The following is a 22,501-nucleotide window of genomic DNA, read 5'->3' as shown; positions in this document are numbered from 1 at the left end:
TCTTAATCACTGGCAGCCAGCTGTTAGTACTACTGCCATGATATCAGAATACAGCTGTTACAGAGATTCCATTAACTACCATGCTAAGATGAGCTCATAACAAATGCTGCATTTAAGTGCACTGTCCTCATATTAAAGCTTTCTAGCATAACACATCCTTTATGTACTAAATTACCACCAGAAGTAGTAACCCTAAGTCATCAAATGGGCACTTACCAGGAGAGAATGAGCTGCTTAACATATACATTCTTTGAATAAACTTTTATCTACTATCTTCAAAGCGTAAGACCTTATACTTCCTGTATCACAGACGTCAGTTGTTCAAAGGTAGAAGTACCTTAGGTCAAAAGTTTTCTTCCTACAGATTAGACATGGTGTTTTAAATAGTTTGAATTTCTTTTTAAGTTAGAATATAAAGTATAAAAATGGGGGAAGACTTCTAGGAAAAAAGGATTTAGTACAAAAGGACTAAAAGACAAGATAATTTGGTTATTTCCTATCTGCATTTAAACTGAACAAAACAATCTGTCTTAAGGTTAATAAAATTTACTTTTTAACTGGAGTTGCCTGTAGTAATTTTCCATCGCTTTATATATTTTATATATATATACATATGTAAATTTGATTGATTCATTGAGACAGGGACTTGCTCTTCTGCTCAGGCTGGAGTGCAGTGGTGCAGTCATAGTTCACTGCCATATTGAACTGCTGGTCTCAAGCAATACTTCTGCCTCAGACTCCTGAGTAGCTGGGACTACAGCATGTGCCATCATGCCTAGTGTTTTAATTTTTATTTTTGTAGAGACGGGATCTTGCTGTGTTGCCCAGGCCGGATTTGAACTAACCTCAGGCAGTCCTCCCACCTTGGCCTCCCAAAGTGCTGGGATTATAGGCAGGAGCCACTATACCTGGTCACTTTTTGTATTTTAAATTAAAGATGAGAAGGAACAATTCCAAGTGGGAGATTATTAGTTATCTCATGTTTTCTGTATATAAACCATCCATTTTCTTATCATTTATCTTCTCTTATCTTCTTGAAGTGATGGTGTTAGAATCATACACAATGTCAGAATTGAAAGTAGCTTAGAGATCACCCAATTTACTATCTCCTTAACTGCAGAAACCTAGCATTTCTATTTGACTCCTGTTTTATATTACATCTTTCTGCTGAAATTCCCCTTATGTTCATGCATCTTCTCTCCCTTTTCTACTGTATTCTTACATATTAATGGTATTTGAAAGTTCCTGCCTGATAGTTCCAACACCTGAGCAATTTGTGAGTCTGGTTCTGTTGATTACTTTATCTCTTGACAATGTTTTGTTTCTCTTTTTATGTGTTTCATGATTTTTTTTTAATTGATTCCTGGACATTATGTACAAAAGCATAGAGACTGATATCAAAAACATTTATGTGTGGCAGTGGGCATGCCTCTTTTCTGTCAAGGCTGTTAGTGTGTGGGTGAATGAGGGGAGACGTGTATTACTTTGTTTTTACACTGCTATGAAGAACTAACTGAGACCAGGTGATTTATAAGAAAAGAGGTTTAATTGACTCACAGATCTGCATGGCGAGGGAGGCCTTGGGAAACTGACAATCATGGCAGAAGGCAAAGGGGAAGCAAACACATGTTACCACGGCAAAGCTAGAGGTGAGAGAGAGCACAAGAGAGAGGAAATGCCACACATTTATTTAAACCATCAGAGCTCGTGAGAACTCACTATCACAACAGCATGGGGGAAATCACTCCCATGATCCAATCACCTGCCACGAGGCCTCCCTTGACACAGGGGGATTATAATTCAAGATGACATTTGGATGGGGACACAAAGCCAAATCATATTTGGGGGGTAGAGTCAGTTTAGTCAGGAGTTGAGCTAGATTTGGATTTTGTGTTGCTCCACAGGTTTCAAATGTTTCCAGTAATAATAATTACGCAGTAACAAAGCACTGCTACTGCCTGTGTTTAAAGTGGGACCTTGGGTGCTGAAGAGTTTTTCTCAGTATTTCTCCTCCACCCTCAGGTTTTAGCAATTCCTGCATTGCTATCCCACAGATGAGGTCTATTTCAATATTCTTCTCCCCACCAGCAAACTCTTGTTTCCGCATTCCTTAGCGGTGGGCTTCTGCTGGGAGTAGGGCAGGCTCTTTGTTGTCGTCACAGCCTCAGGCTTAGGCAGGGTTTGGGTTCTTGGGTCTCAGGGACAAAGCTTTTCCAGTGTCCTTGCCTCTTCCTTCCTTGGCAGCCAAGCTCTGCCTTGTATCTGTGGTTAGTTTGGAGGAAGAGAGTTTGTGTCCCTCCCCGGTGGTGTAACTCTGGTATCATGATAGGATCGTAGGCCCAAAATGGTTTCCATCCTGTCCCCAACCATGAGAAAGAGGAGTTTTACTTCTTCCTCTTCCCCAGAAGTAATAGATTTTTCCCTTGGATCTGGGAACAGAAGAAGGGTTTGCTACTGCTCCTGCAGTGACTTAAGGCATTTTTACATTTGTAAGGGAAAGGTCTGGGGAAGGTGACGGGGCTTCCTGAATGTCCCCTAGCAGAGGAAGATCATCCCCCGCACTGTGCCAAGGAAGTGGACCTTTTCCAGTCTCCTGTGCTGCACCCAATCTTCCTTCTGAGCATTTGATGGAGGTCCATAGAAAAGAGCTTTTGATGAGTTTGAACTCTCATTTTTGTATCTGGGCATCCCAGCTATTCCAACTGATATGATTACTCCGCTCTTAAGAATTTATTAAAATATTAACTGATTTCTTGTTACCTGTTTGTATGGTGATCACCTCTCTCTCCTGTGTTCTGCCAAAGGTGAAACAGATGATCCATCTCTCCTCAAAGGGGCTTTGTCACCTTCTGGAATTTAGTTCCCTGATGTACTCAAGAAGTTATGAATTTGAGGAGTATCTGTATTTTTCTCATTGCTAGGAACCATGTTCTCTTTGGAAACAAAATCTTTTAAAATCATACTTTAGAAACAGCTGGTTTTTCTGCCCAAGACCTTAGCTGGAAAGGGATGCCGAAACTTAAGTTACTTCTAAAACTGTCATAACTGCTTCATCAAACACACTTTCTTTGGGTCACAGTGTGAAATATTTCTGGCAGAATATTAAAGAGTTCATTTCATAAGATTCTTTCCTCTGTGATGTCATCTTGGGTTGGAACTTTATCCTACACTGATGGACTCCACTCCTGAGTGGGAAGGCAAGGAAATCGGGTATTATTACTGACTTCCCTTAAACAGTTGTGCAAGGTCAGGGTTGGGAAGACCATAGAAGGTTATGTGATCTGTACAACTACCAGCTGACTGGTGACTCAAGTATCATGAACAAGCCATCCATTAATTTGTGCTAGAGCATTTTCAGTGTTGGCGATTTTATTATTTTTAAAGCTAGCTTATTTTATCTTCTTTTGTTTGACAGGTCCATTGCTCTTTATAGTGAACTGAAACTTTCCCTTTTATAGTCAATTCTTAGCTACCTGCTCTGATTCCTCAGTCTGGCAGGAGACAGCCTGGCATCTGTACCTACCCCCCAATAGAGGTGAGCTGTGACCTCTCAAAAGTTGTTTTGTGGTGATCACCGTGCTTCTCCTTACTTGATTTTGTTCTGCCTTTCCTTCAAACCCAGTCTCTATCCAACCATGAACCCTGACTAAAGTAATCACAATTTTGAGGCTACCTTTGGTCCTAAGAACTTGGTATTCATAAACAGACTTCCCAGATTTTAAATCTTAGCATTCCTAATGGTTTGCAGTTTGAATTTGCTTTCTGGTTCTCTGTGCTTGGTAAAGAATCCCTGCTCGAGTTCTAGGCCTTGAGAAGTCTGGCTTCATGATAATCCATCAGTGGTTCCCTAGAGAAAGGAGGACTTGGGAATCTCTACCCTTTACACTTTACCAGGCAAGTTAATTCACACTTCCACTTCCCTAGTCCCTTCACATGCTTGAAGATGAACTCTGTTCATTCAAAGTCATCTCCTCTTTACACTAAACACTCCTAGTATCTCCTCATATGTTTCCTTTGGGAGTTTTAAGGAAAAGAAAATGTGTTGAGCCAATCGTAGATAGCACCCGCATTTTTATATTCCCAAACTGGTTTTTCTGCTGTGCTTTCTAAATTTGGGATGGATGAAGATTCTAATCCTTATAAACCTCACACATAATGTACTGTCTTCACATTAAGGCATTAAGACAGTTTTTATAAAAAAATTTTTTGTGACAGAGCTTTGCTCTTGTTGCCCAGGCTGGAGTACAATGGTGCGATCTCGGCTCACTGCAACCTCCACCCCCAGGGTTCAGGCGATTCTCCTGCCTCAGCTTCCTGAGTAGCTAGGATTACAGGCATGTGCCACCATGCCCAGCTAATTTTGTATTTTTAGTAGAGTTGGGGTTTTCTCCATGTTGTTCAGGTTGGTCTTGAACTGCCCTCCTTGGCCTCCCAAAGTGCTGGGATTACAGGCATGAGCCACAACACCTGGCCTTAAGACAGTGTTGTTGTTTTTTTTAAGAAAAATATATGCATGGATTTAGGTTGAAGAATCAGATATTTCTATAGTTAACTAATAAAAACAGCAGCCTTCCACTTATTTTCTCTTTTCTTTCCTTCCCAGAAGCAACCACAATATTTAGCTAATTATTTAATTATTTTGATATTTACCCAATGTTTCTTTTTCTTTCTTTCTTTTTTTTTTTTTTTTGAGATGGAGTCTCCCTCTGTCACCGAAACTGGAGTGCAGCGGTGTGATCTTGGCTTACTGCAACCTCTGCCTCCTGGGTTCAAGTGATTCTCCTTCCTCAGCCTCCTGAGTAGCTGGGATTTTATGGGTGTGCCACCACGCCCGGCTAGTTTTTGTAGACAGAGTTTCACCATCTTGGCCAGGCTGGTCTCGAGCTCCTGACCTCAAGTGATCTGCCTGCCTTGGCCTCCCAAAGGGCTGGGATTACAGGTGTGAGCCACCACACCTGGCCTATTTACTTAGTGTTTCTAAGTAACACGTTTACATACTATTTTTTTTTTATATTCAGTGTTTGATTGTAACTGTGTGACTATTATTACAAAATAAAACATGTAGTACACTATCATTTTTCCCCTTACCTGTACAGTTTTTTGTTTCTTTCCCAGGTAACAATTGCCTTCTTGTTTGATTACTTTTCCATGGACCTATCAGTCATTCGGTCTTTGTCGATTGTTTAAACCTCCTCTGAAGATGTTGAAATAAGGCAGGCATCCGGCTCTCTTGATGCTGTGGAAGGGATCTCTCCCAGAGCCTCCAACTTACTTCCTTGTGTGATGATTGTCCTCTACCTTAGTGTGAGTGGCAGCCTGGGATGTCACTTCCCCAGCATTTTGAGAATTTTTTTTTTCTTTTTTTTCTTCCATTGACATCTGTTTCTTGCATGCTATTTCACCTGTTTTATTAGTTTATTCTCTTGTTTTGGTTGATCATACTGTCCTATTTCTTCCTGAGAAGAGGTCCGTGGGAGAAGGTGTGAAATGTTGGCGAGCGCAGTGCCTCACGCCTGTAATCCCAGCACTTTGGGAGGCTGAGGCGGGCGGATCCAGGGGTCAGGAGATCGAGACCATCCTGGTGAACATGGTGAAACCCCAATTCTACTAAAAGTACAAAAACTAGCTGGGTGTGGTGGCGTGTAGCCCCTGTAGTCCTAGCTACTTGGGAGGCTGAGGCAGGAGAATCGCTTGAACCTGGGAGGTGGAGGTTGCAGTCAGCCGAGGTTGTGCCACTGCACTCCAGCCTGACGACAAAGCAAGACTCCATCTCAAAAAAAAAAAAAAAGAAGAAAAAAGAAAAAGTCTTCATTCTACCCTAAATTTAAGCAATAGTTTAGCTGACTGGAAACTACTAAAATGGACATCCATTTTTCTCAGAATTTTGAAGGCATTTTGCCATTGCCTTTTTAAAAACAACTTTTAATTTTGAAATAATTTTGTTTATAGAACATGTCAAAGATAGTTCAGAGTTCTGTATAACTTTTCCCTGACTTCCCCTCATGCTGTAATTTTTCATAACTATGGTACATTTGTCACCAATAAGAAATTCATGCTGCTAGCTAAACTGTAGTCTAATCATATTTCTCTTTAGTCATATTTCGCCGTATTTCTCTAACATCCTTTGTCTACTCTAGGATCAAATCCAGGATACCAAAGTTGTAATTAAGCCATTACGATTTGTTAGTCTCCTCCAATCTGTGACAGTTGCTCAAGGTTTTTCTTACTTTTAATAACTTTTGAAGAGTGCTGGTCAGTATTTTGTAGAATGTCCCTTCAGACGGTTTGTCTAATGTTTTCTTATGTTAAGACTTGGGTTATGGATCTTAGGGAATAATACTACAGAGGTAAAGGTGTTCTCATTGCATCCTAGTAGGGCAGCTGTTCCCAACCTTTTTGGCACCAGAGACCAGTTTCATGGAAGACAGTTTTTCCGTGGACTGATGGGTCGGTGGGGGATTAGATGCTTATAAGGAAGGAGCAACCTGATTCCTCGCATGTGCAGTTCACAATAAGTTTCTCTCTCTTAGGAGAATCTGATGCCACTGGTGATCTGACAGGAGGCAGAGCCCAGGCTGCATTGCTCACGCACCTGCCGCTCACCTCCTGCTGTGCGGTCTGGCTCCTAACAGGACCAGTTCTGGTTCCTGACCCGGGAGTTAGGGACCCCTGTGTTAGGGGAGTGCATTATACCAACATAACGTGTAATTGGTGACGTTAACTGTGATTGCTTCGTTCAGGTGGTATGTGCTAGGTTTTCCCACTGTGAAGCTGCTCATTTTCCTTGCCTGCTAAGTTTTATTACTCTCCTGCTTACTTCCATTCTACCAATTCTTACAGGTTAATGCCTTTCAAGATCAGTGCTTTTACTCTCATTTTAATGGTGTTTCTGGAGGAAATGAAATTAGATATGTGTGTTCACTCTGTTATTCTGGAGTTTGTCTTCCCGCTTTCTTTTCTTTTTCTTTTTGTTATTTAATTTTTATTTCATAATCATAAACTTAACTCTGCAGTCCAGCTAGGCATGGCAGGGAACAAGGAAAACATGGAACCCAAAGGGAACTGCAGCGGGCACACAAAGATTGTAGGTTACTGCGAGCAAGTGGGGTGGAGGGCGCTCTCCTGAGCTGCAGAACGAATGGTCTGGTGGTTAAGATAAAAAACTAGTTGAGTTGTCCACAGTCAGCAATGGTGACCTTCCTGCCAGTTTTGCCATTCCTGGACCCAAAGCGCTCCATGACCTCCACAGTATTCATGCCTTCTTTCACCTTGCCAAAGGCCACATGCTTGCCATCCAGCCACTCGGTCTTGGCAGTGCACATGAAAAACTGGGAACCGTTTGTGTTGGGTCCAGCGTTTGCCATGGACAAGATGCCAGGACCTGTATGCTTTAGGATGAAGTTCTCGTCATCACATTTCTCCCCGTACATGGACTCGCCACCAGTGCCATTATGGTGTGTGAAGTCACCACCCTGACACATACACCCTGGAATAATTCTGTGAAAGCAGGAACCCTTACAACCAAGTCCTTTCTCTCCAGTACTCAGAGCATGAAAGCTTCCTGCTGTCTTTGGACACTTGTCTGCAAACAGCTCGAAGGAGACGCAGCCCAAGAGCTCGCCCTTGACAGCAATGTCGAAGAACACGGTGGGGTTGACCATGGCTGGTACTAGAGGGCCCCAGGTGGCGGCGGCATCTGCAAAGCCCCCTCTTTCTCTTTTACTGTTTTTTCTTTTTGCCCTTTCTCCCTTCTAAATTAATGGAAGGTCAAATCCTGAACATGTAGACCATTTTAAGGACTTGGCCTTTAACTTGGAATAAGAAGGGCTGCTGAGTGTAGCCTGCAGAGGATCCAAAGTGGAATCAAGGGATTAGTTAGGAGACCATGGAAATAAGCCAAGACTGAACGTGGACCAAGCCCGTGGCAGCATTTTGAAGCTGGAAGGGATTATGCAAATATCAGGTATCATTATTATTTGGTGGAAACATCTTAATTACTGGGGACAGTTGAGTACAGTGGAAATATGTTAAAAACAAGGATTAGTTGTAACACGTGACAACATAGAGAGATGTAAAAACAGTGCTTGGTGGAAAAGTAGCAAACAAATGAGATATACATAGCATGTAAGTATATTACAAATAAATGCCCAGAGATTGAGAGCACAGTTCTCAAAGAGTATTTGAATACACTTACAAACAAATACAAAGAACTGTGTTAAACGCCTTAAAATATTTGCCTATGGGGAGGAGAGTAGTGGTGGGATAATAGGTGGAAAAGGAATAAACAAATCAACAGATAAATAACCAGAGGGAGGGGAAAGCTTTAGAATGTGAAGAAAGCTAAAGTCAATCTTAAGTATATATTGTTTGGGGCAATTTATCTAACTTTTTTATGCTCTAGTTTCCACTCCTGTAAAATGGGGTAGTAGCACCTATTTACCATGCTTACCACAAGAATTGAGGGAGGCAATGTGTGAAGTGCTTTCTTTCCCCTTTACCTCCACGGGGTAACACTGTTGCTTTAAGGAAAGTCTGTGCTGAGTTCCATTCTTGTGAGATGGGAACAGGGGAACTGTGCTGCCTTATCCTATGTTTTTAATTCATTTTTCCCTTCTCTTCATGCAGGGCTTACCACCCAAAAGATGGAAGGCAGAAGATACCCACCTGAGTTGCCCAGAGCCCACGGTGTTTGCCTTCTCACCACTCCGGCGTCCATCATTGAACTCTTTGAGAAAGATGTGGATCTCCAGTTTTGAACAATCCAAGAGAGAAGCCCAGGCACTAAGGTGGCTGGTTGATAGGAATCAAAATTTTTCATCTCAAGAGTTTTGGGCCTTAGTATTCAAGGACTGATTTCAAAAGGATCAGAATGACACGACGTAGAGCCTTCTTGAGGTTTATTATCTAGGTTGCCTTAATATTTGAACATAATAGCCTTTCTGTTGACTATCCATTAGGATAAGAATTAGTTGCTGCAGTACTCATAATGAGCCCTCTCAAAGAATAGATGTAAATTACCCTTAGGGGTTGCCTCTATATATTTTATACTAAACAAGGAAATATTTCTTATGGACATTGGTTATCTTCCATGTCCGTGTCTGTGGACCCACATACTTACTGCCTTTTGTGGAAATTCACCTAGAGTGAGCACTTCCCTTGTGCGATGGAGGCTCAGGATCTAGCTGTAGATTCTTGATACTTACCTCACTCTCAACAGCTCATTGGTATTTGGCAAGCCCAGTGTCCTGCAGCCGAGCATGAACATGAAATACATTAGAACTTGGCAATGAGAGATCCCATCTGTTGGTTTCCAGGGATGTAAGTGAGTAATAAAAGCTGTTTCAAGTTTATCCGCTGTCTGCTCTTCAAGTGAAAAGAACGTATGTGTCTCTCTTCTCTCCATGCCCTGAGCCACCTCTCTAACCTTCTTTAGTTACACCTTGTCCTCTCATCTCTCATTTCCCCTTCCAAGTAGAATGTCTTGTAAAGACGCAATAACCCCTGTGTGTTTTGATTAGTGAGATGTTACCACTTACTTCTTCTACTGCTGGGCAGAATAGTATCAGGAATGGCTGTGATTCCGATTCAGTCTGGACAGCCCGGTCATTTTGAGCAGCGTGAGAGTAGAAGTGAATCCCCACAGGAGCTCCAGTTGTGCTGAAGTTGTTTGTCTTTTTGTAGGATGATGTGCAGCCTGTCTTGGTGGCAGCCACAGGCATTCAGTGTCTGAGCACTTCCTGTCATTTCTGATCCTGCCACAGAGAAGGTTCAGCTGTCCTGTCTGGGACATCTACTGGAGCACCTCAGAAGACAAGGAGGAAAATACCGGCTCACGTTTTCTTTCTGTGTGAGGGAGGGGAGGCTCGTAGATGATACCAAAAGCCTGTTGCCACTCTTATGTCATGGTTTCCATTTTTCATCATGGAAAGCCGCAAGCCTCAGAAGGTAGTCGGAAGACAGGAAGAGTCTGTGATGCTCATGTCTGTGTCATGGCATACGGGGGAATTGATGGGTTCTTCCTTAGCATCAGTCCCTTATTTTATTGAAGGCCACTGGTGTGCTTGGCAGTGACCATTGTCTTCATTAGGTAGCTCTGGCTGGGCTTTGTCAGCCAGTATGTGAGAAAGGAGAACCACAACCAGTACCTCATTATAGAAGCCAGAAGGGTCACATTGGGTTGGAGAAGGTGTCTGTAACCGGATTCTTCCCAATCCCAGCTAAGTACTATATGATCTTGGACAAATCTCTCAATCTCCATAGGCCTTAGTTTTTGTATCTAAAAAGAAGTGATTGGGCTGGTCTTGGAAGGTTTTTTCTTTTTTTCCCTATATAACATTCTTAATTGTTCATCAACATTTAAGAAATTTAATTTTGTAGATGTTTTTACTAATGAGGGTAACAAACTGTTTTGGAACTGCTGTGTATTATTCAGGGGAAGCACTGTCTTTGGAGGAAGGAGCATATTTAATGGGTAGTATTGAGGATGAAAGGGAATTTCTCTCTCTGCTATTTTATTTGATAATATTAAAGAAATAAAGACTGGAAAGGGGGATTGCTTGTTAAAGGTCAGATTTTAAATTGCGTATAAAATGAAGTGGGTTTTTTTTTTTTTTTTTTAACCTGCAGTAGAAAGCCTGAGAGGTGACTTATACCTCTGGTAAGCATTATCATGATTAATTTCAGTTCTCCATAAATACCTTCAGCAGATACCTAGTGCTTGTGTGCTATGCGTATGTCTTAAACCTCAACTTTTCATGCAATCTCATTCTATCTTAGTTCTTCATCAAGTCCATGGGTAAAATCTTCTCTAGGCATTTCTGAAATACGTATCCCTGAACAAATTTAGTGAAATAAAATAATTAATCTGTGTTGATCCCATTTGCCATATATCTTTCACTTTACCTCCCTGTCTCTGTTTGTGAAATAATTTAACAAAGCAACCTGTCTCACAGGGCTGTTGTGAAGAATGCCTCATGTCTGTGAAGGAGTTTGTATATTGCCACATTTTGCTTAGTGCTTTAGTAAAGTATATTTTACTTGGATTGCTTTCAAGGAGTATTTGGATTGTTTTCAAAGAGTATTTTTTTTTTTTTTTTTTGAGATGGAGTCTTGCTCTGTCACCTAGGCTGGAGTGCAGTGGCACGGTCTTAGCTCATTGCAACCTCTGCCTCCCAGGTTCCAGCGATTCTTCTGCCTCAGCCTCTCGAGTAGCTGGGATTACAGGTGCCCACCACCATGCCCGGCCAACTTCTTGTATTTTTTTTAGTAGAGATGGGGTTTCAGCATTTTGGCCGGTCTGGTCTTGAACTCTTGTCCCTAAGTGATCCACCCACCTCAGCCTTCCAACGTGCTAGGATTACAGGCATGAGCCACTGCGCCTGGCCATTCAAGGACTGATTTTTTTAAAGCAATATGACAGAGTGGTCAGAAGCCTTTTCAGAAATGTTGGAGAAAATGGTCACTAATGCTAGTTAATAGTCTTCACCTAAAAATGGATGCAACTTTGATCCTTGATCAGATAGCAAATATATTTTGGAACCTGAATGCTGACTGGCTTCTTTGTTGCTGTTAAGGACTAGAGTCTAGTAACTAGAATATCAGTTGGGATCATTATCATTATTAGTGATAGATTGGAACATATAGTGTTCTATGTATTACTCAGAAATAAAAGAGGCGAAAATGAGCATCATTCCTTCGGCCACACCAATGTGTAATATATTACAAATAGAAGAACCTGCTCCATATCTAACAAAGACTGTAGGAATCCAAGCACAGTGCTGACCTGAGCTTGGAATGCCCAGTAAAATGTGCATTTAAAAAAATCATTAATAGGATATAATTCCTGCTAAAGATAATATTTCATTAGGAGAATTCAGCTGTCTTAGTCTGTTTGGGCTGCTATAAACAGAATATGATAGACTGGGTGGCTTATAAGCAACAGAAGTTGATTGCTCACAGTTCTAGGGGCTGGGGAGTACAAGATCAGAGCACCAGCATATTTGGTGTCTGGGAGAGTCCACTTCCTGGCTCATAGGTGGCTATCTTCTTGCTGTGTCCTTACATGGCAGAAGGGGTGACAGAGCTCTCGGAAGTCACCACCCTTATGACATCACTCTCCCAAGCCTCCTCCTCCTAATGCTGTTACATTGGGGGTTAGAATTTTAACACGAATGCCGGGAAACACAGAATTCAGTCTATAGCATCGTTATAGAGTTAATTTTCAGTGAATTATGTTGATTACCCTGAAAGCAAGATGAGTACAATTTTGCATAAGTGACATATGTTTTCCTTGGAGTCTTCAAAGTATACTACTTAGAAATTAATAGACCAGGAATAGTGGTGGTTAGTTTGTTTCAAGTCACTTTGCAATCCTGAATATTTTACAAATAATTTTCTTTAGGAAATTTCTTTTAATTTTTATTGTTAGTGGTCATATCTTTACTGCATAATTCTAATCTCAATATATATCTTGTCTTCTGATTGCAGACATAAAAATGCTTGAAAAACTCGGGATATAGAGTTATGACTCTAAGAAATATCTAGTTTTAGTTGTCACTCTGCAACATACTGTCTTTATTATCTTGGTTGAGTTATTTGGCCTTTCTAAGACTCAGTTTGCTCATCTGTAAAATGGACGTTATAATATCCAGCCTCCTTGTGAGGTTATTGTGATGATTAAGCTAGTGTTCACTTAGCTCAGTAGATGCTGGCTGTGGTGGTTACAGCTATCTGTAGTCATTACCCTTTTGTTTTTGAAGAGCTTGATTGAGACTTGTCTGGAAAACGGGAAATCATTGATGATAGTGCCAGGGGTGGTACACATTTACTGTGTTACAAAATAGCCATTGTACTAGGTGCCATTGCTAATAGGAAGAAGACCTAGGAGAGAGAGGTGTGAAGGCTTCTGGGTAGGGCTTTTTGATACTATGATGGTGTTAAAACCAAGGACTGGGGAATGCTTAAATTATTCTCTAACTCTTCCTGCCCTCCATGGGATTTCTGATGGCGTTCTGCACAAAGCTCTCAATAGGATAATGAGACTCAAACAGCCTCTTTATGGTAGCTTTGCAAACCACATAAATGGAGTACACTGATTTCTTGTAAAAGCTGGATGTGAGCGTATTATTTAGAATTGAAGTCTAACAAGGAGAGGGTCTTTTAGTGCCTTTCTGTTCCTAATTCTGAATCTTGAGACTAGTGTATTCAATGTGCTTACGATAAGAAAGAGGAGAGGAAAATGACTAGATCTATAGGTCTTGACCCTGCTTGCTCATACTGAAGATCAACTGAAGAAGAAGAAGAGGAGACTGATCAGCCTTTCTCCTAGGAGACAAGCCCTCTCTTGCTCTCCGTATGATATGGGTGCAGGAATATGGAGCACAATGCGTGAGAGCTTACTTTAAAGTCATATTAACCTTTCTCACTAGTAAAATGTGGTTCCGTCAATATGCTGGGATTCAACCCATTGAATTAGCCACCCCATTGGTGCTGGTAGTAGGCCCAATTAAGGAGACCAGCAAGGGGCAGAGGCGTCGGACGAGAAGTGACTCTTTAGGATTATTGTCCTCTCAACTCACTGGGCTTATCAGGCAAGCCTCTGGACAGTCAGACATGTGGCTGTGTCCCAACGAGGATGTGACCAGTCGTGACCAGCAGAGACCTTCTTTTATCTTCCTGAGGCTTCTGCTCTGCTATATACCCTTGCCACTTTTTATCCTCCAGTGACATGAGTAGTTAAATTATTGTCTCTGAGCCTCTGAAATGAGTCAGAACTGGACATTGATTAATGCCTCCAAGGGCATTTTGAGCATTAGGCCAAAAATTTATTCTTCATTTTATTTCCCTTGCAAACCATAACCACATCCTCCAACCCAGCTCACCAGGAAAGATGATTCAGCTAGCTCAAATAGGCCTTTATGAATATGTGAAATTTTAAACTCCTACATTAAAAAAAAAAACAAAAAACAGATTTTGAAGATAATTGCATTTGAAGACCATTACTGTGGGTAGGGGGTAATATTAATGGTTTTGGGTCAGGATATTATCCCAAGAGCTTTTGGAACGAATGTAACATAAGTTGCTTCTTATGTAAATGGAGTAAATACATCTGAGGAGTCCACTCATGGGGAGAAAAGCCAGTTTTACATCAAAATGTCCTCGGTGAAGCAATAATAATGATCAATTTTATTAAATCTTGACCTTTAAGTACATGCGTTTTTTGTTTTTTTGTATTTTCAGTAGAGACAGGCTTTCTTCATGTTGGCCATGCTGGTCTTGACCTCTTGACCTCAGGTGAGCCACCCAACTTGGCTTCCCAAAGTGCAGGATTACAGGTGTGAGCCACTACGCCAGCCAGTACATGTCTTTTTAATATTCTGTGTGACAAAAGTAAGAGTAAAATCTGGTGCTACACATCACTATAACAGGAGTCTCAAGGTCAAGTGCCTGTGTGATTGAGTTGTGAGCTGAACTGGCTGCTTTTTCCATGGAATACCATTTTTACTTAAAAAAAAATCCGATAAACTGCTTACTCAGTCGTGTGTTTTTGTCAGTAATTTTTGTGAAAACAAAGTGAGTCTGTCACTTTAAGAGAATTTGTTGCCAGTGTTAAAAATTTCAGCTTTCAAGTGAAAAGTTAAATTTTGGAAAATGAATATCCACACATGGAGCTTGACAACTTCGCAATACTTAAAAGACTTTCCTGATGAGATTGGTGGTAATATTAACAAATGTTACTTTTGACACTGAATAAATACAGAAATGATGATGTGGAAGAATGTTTTCAGTTTGTTTATCATGTGTTTTTATAATTCTAAAGAAGGAAGTGTTAAGTACTGAGGAGAGCCATTTTTAAAAGTTAAATACTTTTTTTTTTTTTTAGTTGAGAAGTTCTATAAGTGAAGATTTTAAAAATCTTTTTTTTTTTTTAATTTGAAAATTGGAGTAAGATAAAAGAGAACCAGAGCTATCAATCAATGAATGAAAAGAAGCCTTGGTTTTTCAATTGTGAAACAAGGAAAAAAAAATGTATTAAGGAACATGAAGAATGCCTTAAAATGTATCAAGGAAATTATGATTATTTTGCATCACTCAGAATATTAAACTGCCTGCAATTTATTAACAAATTCTATATATTTTTATTGAGCATTTACTATGTGCTAGGAATTATTTTGGGCAAAGTGGATATCGCAGTGAATGGAACTCACAAACCGCCTGCCATCACGGAGCTTACATGCTAATTCTGCAGGGAATTAGAATGGAAATGCTTTAGCAAAATGTAAACTAGGAAGCTTTTATGTCTTTGCTTTGTAGATGCCTCGCGAGATAGAATTTACCTCCTGAATCTTCGTCACTCTATTTGAAACATGAAATGTGATACAAATGGATTCTATTTACAGAGTATATTAAATGGGCTATATTATTAATGAGATGTGTTAAAAGTACTAAAAGTTCAAATTTGAAAGAGCTGCCAAGTCCAGAAGTAAATCCTTTTCATGTTTTATTCCAGTGTTTATGGGAGAGGAGGCCTTTTTTTTTTTTTTTTCTGTCAATCAACACTGGGCAATTTGCATAAGAATAAGAATGGACTTGGGGGATGAAAATAACTATGGTGAGCCCACAGGGGCAAGCAGTTCTGCTCCAGCCAATCCATATCTGTTCACCTTAGGTAGAGGTTGGGGTGAATCAGTATTTACACAGCCTCAGTGCCTCAGAAAAGGTAAAGAATTTTATCTTAAGAGCTGCTCTCTGTGTCTTTTAGCAGGTTATGTTTTCTGGAAAGAATGTGACAATAGGTAGAGTGACCTTATAATTTATCATCCAAATTGGGGCACTCTGAGATTGAAAGAGGCGATGAAGCCAGGACAATAGGCATAAACTGGGATGCGTGGCCACCTGAGCTCTAGGGGGTGTAGGGGAGAAAAAGGTGTTTCAGTACTGCTGTGTTTAGAAACAGTCTGGTGGTGGGACGCTTGGATAAGAAAAAAGGTTAGTGATATTTGTGTGCTGGACACTTTGCTGGATTCTGTCCAGTATAATGGTACTGAACTGACACAATAACCATTTGAGGCAGATTGTTTTGTTTTTGTTTTTATTTTTATTATTTTTTATTTTATTTTATTTTTTTTGAGATGGAGTCTTGCTCTGTCGCCCACGCTGGAGTGCAGTGGCACAATCTCAGCTCAACTGCAACCTCTGCCTCCTGGGTTCAAGTGACTCTCCTGTCTCAGCCTCCCAAGTAGCTGGGCTTACAGGTATGTGCCACCACGCCTGGCCAATTTTTGTATATTTTAGTAGAGATTCACCATGTTGGCCAGACTGGTCTCGAATTCCTGACCTCAAGTGATCCACCCCCCTGGGCCTCCCCAAGTGCTGGGATTACAGGCATGAGCCACTGTGCCTGGCTGAAGTAGATAGTTTTTGATTTTGTTGCTTTTCTAATACTAAACAAAATGAAACTGAAATAATCTAGTTATGGTGGGGTGAAATTTTAAACTTCCTTTCATTGTGAGAAGTCAATAGTTAAGATTTGCCAATAGTTTCTTTTTGTGGTGGCAGAGCAGATCCAAAGCCTCCAGGTAGAGATGATCTAGAACCTCGTGTGCAAGCCCTTTACATATGGTGATGTGAGACACGTAGGCTCCCTTTGTTCTCTAGGGTGGGAGTAATTTTCTGTGTTTAGAAAGGATAGTGCCTTCACCAAACACCTTAGTTATGAAAAAGTCAAAAGTCAATTATTAGAAGAAGTGGCAATTTGAGAGTAGGTGCCATGAACTCTTGGAGAGCAAATTATTGAGACTTAGAGATACTTCTTCCTCAACTTACAAAACCCATTTTCCCACAGCATCTCATTTTGAAGAAGTTTTAGAACTACAAAAATGATTTAAGAATACTATAAGTAACACTCGAATGTTTTTCAGTTAGATTCACCAGTTGATAATATCTTGCCACATTACTTCCTCTTAGAACAAGATGTGGAGTAGTAAAGAAAAAAGAAAAGAAAAGAAAAAAAAATGTCTTGCCACATTTGCTTTATCTCCTTTATTTTCTCTTTATTTTTTTGCTGTTTTAAAGTAAGTTGCAGCCACTGTAACAATTCACCCCTCCATCTTCTGTGATTTGTCTCACTTAATTCAGGCTGCTGTAACAAAATATTATATACTGGGAGGCTTATAAAGAAAAGAAACTTATTTTCTACAGTTCTAGGGGCTGGGAAGTCCAAAATCAAGGTGCCAGCTGATTTGGTGTCTGGTGCAGGACTGCTTCCTGATTCATAAACAACCACCTTTTCACTATAACCTCACATTGCAAAATGAGTGAGAGTTTCTCTGGGGTTTCCCTCTCTTTTTTTAAACAGATGGGGTCTTGCTATGTTGCTCAGGTTGGTTTTGAACTCCTGAGCTCATGCAATCTACCTGCTTTAGCCTTCCAAAGTGCTGGGATTATAGACAGAGCCCAGCACTTTGGGTCTCTCTCTTTTTTTTTTTTTTTTTTTTTTTTTGAGATGGAGTTTCACTCTTGTTACCCAGGCTGGAGTGCAATGGCATGATCTCGGCTCACCGCAACCTCTGCCTCCTGGGTTCAAGCAATTCTTCTGCCTCAGCCTCCCGAGTAGCTGGGACTACAGGTGCACACCACCATGCCCAGCTAATTTTTGTATTTTTAGTAGAGACGGGGTTTCACCACGTTGACCAGGATGGTCTCGATCTCTTGACCTCGTGATCCACCCACCTTGGCCTCCCAAAGTGCTGGGATTACAGGCGTGAGCCACCATGCCTGGCCTCTGGGTGTCTTTTATAAGGACAGTAATCCCATTCATGAAAGCTCCATCCTCATGACCTAATCATCTCCTAGAGACCACACCTCCTAATACCATCATCTTGCAAGTTAGGATTTCAACATGAATTTTGGAGGGGAACAAACATTCTGACCATAGTAACATTCTTCTGAGTAATCACAATACCATTACCATTATACCCAATAAATTGAACACTAATACAATAATATTATTTAATACACAGTCCATATTTATAGTTTTCTAATTGCCCCGTGATGATTTATTATATTTCTTTTTCATTTCCAATTCAAGATCCAATTGATAGTTGCATATATTTTTACACATCCCTCTGTTAATCTAGACCAGTTCTCCTGTTTTACTTAGTTTCACACTGGTTTTGGTCTTTTATGATACTGACATTTCTGAAGAGTCAAAAGCATCTGTCTCACAGAATATCCCTTTTTAAAATTTATTTATTATTTATTTTTGAGTCAGAGTTTTGCTTTTTTGCCCAAGCTGGAGTGCAGTGGCACCATCCTGGCTCACTGCAGCCTAGACTTCCTGGGCTCAGGTGATTCTCTCACCTCAGCCTCCCAGGTAGCTGGGACTACAGACACATACCACAACATCTGGCTATTTTTATTATTATTTATTTTTATAGAGAGAGATGAGGTTTTGCCATGTTGTCCAGGCTGGTCTTGAACTTCTGGACTCAAGTAATCTGCCCGCCTCAGCCTCCCAATGTGCTGAGATTACAGGCATGAGCCACTGCACCCAGCGTTGTCTTGTAGAATGTCTCATAATATGATTTATCTGATTGCCTTCTCATGATTAGATTCATGGACCCCCTTCTTTTTTTGAGGTTCAACATTATTAGAACATCTCTAATGGACCAAAGAGACCCTGATTGAGGCTGGGCGTCAGAGAGGAGACCAGTTGCCTATGAGTGGAGGCTATTTGGGAAAACAAGAGTCTGGGGTGGTGACTCAGGCGTTAACACTTAGGTCCGCAGGACTCTGTGTGTGTATGCACGTGTGTGAGCATGTACAATGAATTTTTGGGATTGGGAGAATGAAGAGAAGGAGAAAAATAAGTAGGAGGAAAATGAATAGGGGAAAGCAAAAGAAAACTTAAGAAGTATATATATATATATATATATATATATATATATATATATATATATGTGTGTGTGTGTGTGTGTGTGTGTGTGTATACATATATGCACACACACATATATATGAGGGTAATGGTGGTAGTATGGAGTCTTTTAATACACGTATTGATTTTTTTAGTTTTCTCTCTGTAATCAAGAATAACTCCTTGGGCTAATAGGCCCCTGAAATTCTTAGATTTATTAGAATAGTTAGAAAATCTTTTTGAGATCGGAAAGATAAAGCTCATATTAAAATTGATGTTATTGTCTGAGATGATGAAGCAGGACATATCAATATAAATATCCCAAGTTACTAATAGATGGCAGATCAAAATTTCAAACCCAAATTTGTTTATGATAATGCATGATGGTTAATTTTGTGTCACCTAGACTGGACTAAGGGATGCCCAGGTAGCTGGTAAAACATTATTTTTAGGTGTGTCTGTGAGGGAGTTTTCAGAAGAGATCAACATTTAAATCAGTCGGTGGAGGCTGCTGCAGTTTTTTTGCAGTATTCCTGAAGAAAATGTTCATTTTCCTTATTGATGTGGAAAAATCCAGTTGTACTCTTATAACCTGAATTCTTTACAACTGGAAGGGAGCCTGTGTGTTCACTTAGAATTGAGCCTGTTTTTTCAAAGATACAATATTGATACTGGAATATAAATAATCTGGTTTGCACATATTAAACAGTTGGAAAATCCTGCAGCAGCTATGTTAGCCTTGAACAATACTCCCACTGATAAGAAGGCCCAGGTGTGGTGGTCTCTCACCTGATTTGTTTGCAGCGTGCCCTTGTAATTCTGCATACAAAAGTATTTCCATTTCTCCATGGTGAGTACTGGCAAAGTAAGGTTCACAAAGGACTGTGAAGTAAAGATCACATATTTGTGTAAACAACAAAAGTTCAGAAAAAAATACTGTTGCGATTTCAGAAGTGACACTATTGTAAACCATGATCATAGTTATGGGAAATGACCATAAAGTTCAAAGAGAAATAGCCTATGATGTCATCCCTCATGCCTTGTTATGCCCCTCCCCATGTGAGTCTCAGATCCAAGAAACAAAGATGCCATTAATCAAGTCTGTTACTCTTTCTAATTTGATTCTTTTTTAGAGATGGGGCTTTACCATGTTGGTCAGGAGGCTGGTCTCGAACTCCTGACCTCATGATCTGCCCACCTTGACATCCCAAAGTGCTGGGATTAGAGGCATGAGCCACTGTGCTGAGCCTCTAATTTGATTCTTATCCCAAATTTCCTTTAGTTTTTGCAATTATAGAAGATAATGTGTGGTGGTTAATTTTATATGCCAACTTGACTGGGCTAAGGATGCTCAGGTTGCTGGTAAAACATTATTTCTGGGTGTGTCTGTGAGAGTGTTTCCAGAAGAGATGAGTATTTGACTCAGTAGACGAAGTGAAAAAGATCGACGATGAAAGCAGGTGTTATTTCATCCACTGAGGGCTTAGATAGAACAAAAAAGCCAAGGAAGAGCGAATTATCTCTCTGTTCTTGAGCTGCAACATCCACCTTCTTTCATGCATTGGTACTCTAGGTTCTTGGACCTTCAGACTCAGACTGGGAATTACCCTCCGACTGCCTTCTACCTTCCTCAGACGTTCAGACTCAGACCAGGGCTTACGTCATCGGCTCCTTTGGTTCTGAGGCCTTTGGGCTTACAGGGAATTGCACCACCAACCCTCCTTGTTCTCCAGATTGTGGAGCAGATGGTGGGACTTCTTGACCTTCATAATTGAGTGAGCCAATTCCCATAATAAATCTTCTTATCTATATCTAATCTCCTGTGGATTCTGTTTCTCTGAAGAACCCCAACAAATATGATGTGGTTCTCCAAAATTCATATTCTGCCTATCTTTTGAAATACCAACAACACACCAAACAAATTTTACTATAGTAAGAGGCTTTCAAGTTTTCAAAAAGTTGAGGGGGATGACAATAACAAGTAACAGAGCTGTACGGATAATGAAGAAAAAGAGTAAAAAATGCATTTTCTGAGAAGATATAAACCGCGTTAAGTTGGCGAAGCAAAATTGTACAGTGGAGCTGATGCACACAGTGTAATTCCAGAAAAAGAGGCTTTCTATTGGTTTCTTTACCGAGGCCAAAGTCTTAGTTTTGATTTCAGGAAATCCCCAAACAGGAAATAAGATGTTGCAAGCTTTGGGCTTTTGGGACAGACTCAGGAGAGAGAAATACTAACAACCTAAAAATTGCTCAGTGAATTCTTGGCTTCTGAGGGCATGTCACCGAGCCAAGGTGAAGCCACCCTTTCTCTCTCTCTCTGCAGCTGGCTCAGGTGCCAGATCTCACTGTCCAGCACCCCAGAACTAGTGACTGATCAACACAACCACATTCCCCATGTCCTCACAGGGGCTCTGTTGAAGTTGCACAATCCTTTAGCAAACTTAAGCGGTCATTCATGAAGGGCACAAATAACAAGGAGAAAACAACTTCTAATCTTGTACAGACAAGAAAGAATCTGTTTTGGCAATAGCAAGGGAGGGAGTCTGTAGAACTCTGGGGTTTCTGCAGTGATCTCAGTGCTGGCAGCCTCTGGGATGACATTGGAAAAGACTTTTAGTCTGTGTCAACTTGATCAGAATCTCCAGACAAAACACGCGTGCATTCAGCTAAACTGTTTCCAACATTTGCCTGTTTGACATCATATAGGCACAGTCTTGGGCTTTAATTTTGCTCTCATAAAAGATGCTGGGAAGGGATCTCTGTCTACCTCCATTCCCTCTTTGTCTAACACCCCTACAAGCAAATTTTAGGGAAACATTCAGCAATGAAGATTTATCAAGCTATTGCACCATTCATGTATTAGCCAGAATATGGTGGAGTTGGGTTTAGATGAATTTGAAAATGGCTGCAAAGTGACACTAGGGACTACAAACATGAAGCATTCAACAGGATTTACAAAGCTTTTGAAATGTTGCTTTCCTCATATGGGCACGCTGCTTCCCAATTAAACAGAAAACTTGGTCTCAGGCTGTGCACAGCTTCTCTCAAGTTTACATGTGTTCCATATGTCCGCAGGGCACTGCACACTGGGATAATTGATTAATCTGAGGTGGTCATTAATTGTTTGATGTCTGTTGTAAAGGAGGATGGGGTGGTCCCAGGGTAATCTAATTTGAGGACAGCCAGGGGGAGTGAAAGCATCTCTATTCTCTCATGTTCTGCCAAGTCCCGACATTCAAAGTGAGCTTGGCAATTATCTAACAAAGAAAAGAGCGACATGTGGCTTTTCCCAATGGGGGATTTCATTGTCCATTTGTGTCCCTTTGTTTACTGTCTCTCAAAGAAACCATGACAACCATATTTGTCTCTGTTTCCTCTCCCCTCGATGTCTCTGGTTCCATCTGTTAGTTATTCACTAAGTCAACTTTTCGTCTTTCTCATTATAAGTGAAAATATACTTGTGTGGGTTCATTTAAACAAAAAGAATTGAAAATCAAAATGGGATACTTGGCTTGATACACTGTTAAGTAACTTCTCCACACTTTCTTAATTTTCACCAGCATGTGGACATACTCATTTATCTGA

General features: G+C 40.6%; 2 protein-coding genes across 3 annotated transcripts in view; one reads left to right on the top strand and one right to left on the bottom strand.

Moving 5' to 3' along the window:
* Positions 1 to 9,350, top strand: part of FUT10 (fucosyltransferase 10) — a 108,198-nt gene extending 98,848 nt beyond the window's left edge. For both annotated transcript variants that reach the window (XM_017536108.1, XM_017536107.1), the window contains exon 5: positions 8,626 to 9,350. In XM_017536108.1, coding sequence (XP_017391597.1) covers positions 8,626 to 8,853 — 228 coding nt within the window. In that variant the 3' untranslated portion in view covers positions 8,854 to 9,350. The remainder of the gene's footprint in view (positions 1 to 8,625) is intronic.
* LOC108309679 (peptidyl-prolyl cis-trans isomerase A-like) lies at positions 6,930 to 8,215 on the bottom strand. Its single transcript, XM_037741119.1, has one exon. The coding sequence runs from the start codon at positions 7,659 to 7,661 to the stop codon at positions 7,164 to 7,166; it is 498 nt and encodes a 165-aa protein (XP_037597047.1). The 5' UTR covers positions 7,662 to 8,215; the 3' UTR covers positions 6,930 to 7,163.
* Positions 9,351 to 22,501: the final 13,151 nt, after the last annotated feature.

Source organism: Cebus imitator, unplaced genomic scaffold, assembly GCF_001604975.1.
Source record: "Cebus imitator isolate Cc_AM_T3 unplaced genomic scaffold, Cebus_imitator-1.0 Scaffold5, whole genome shotgun sequence".
Classification (NCBI taxonomy): Eukaryota; Metazoa; Chordata; class Mammalia; order Primates; family Cebidae; genus Cebus; species Cebus imitator.
This window is presented reverse-complemented; position numbering and strand designations above follow the sequence as displayed.

Excerpts from the sequence above, each read along its gene's own strand:
- LOC108309679 (XM_037741119.1), bottom strand. The coding sequence starts at position 7,661 with ATGGTCAACCCCACCGTGTTCTTCGACATTGCTGTCAAGGGCGAGCTC.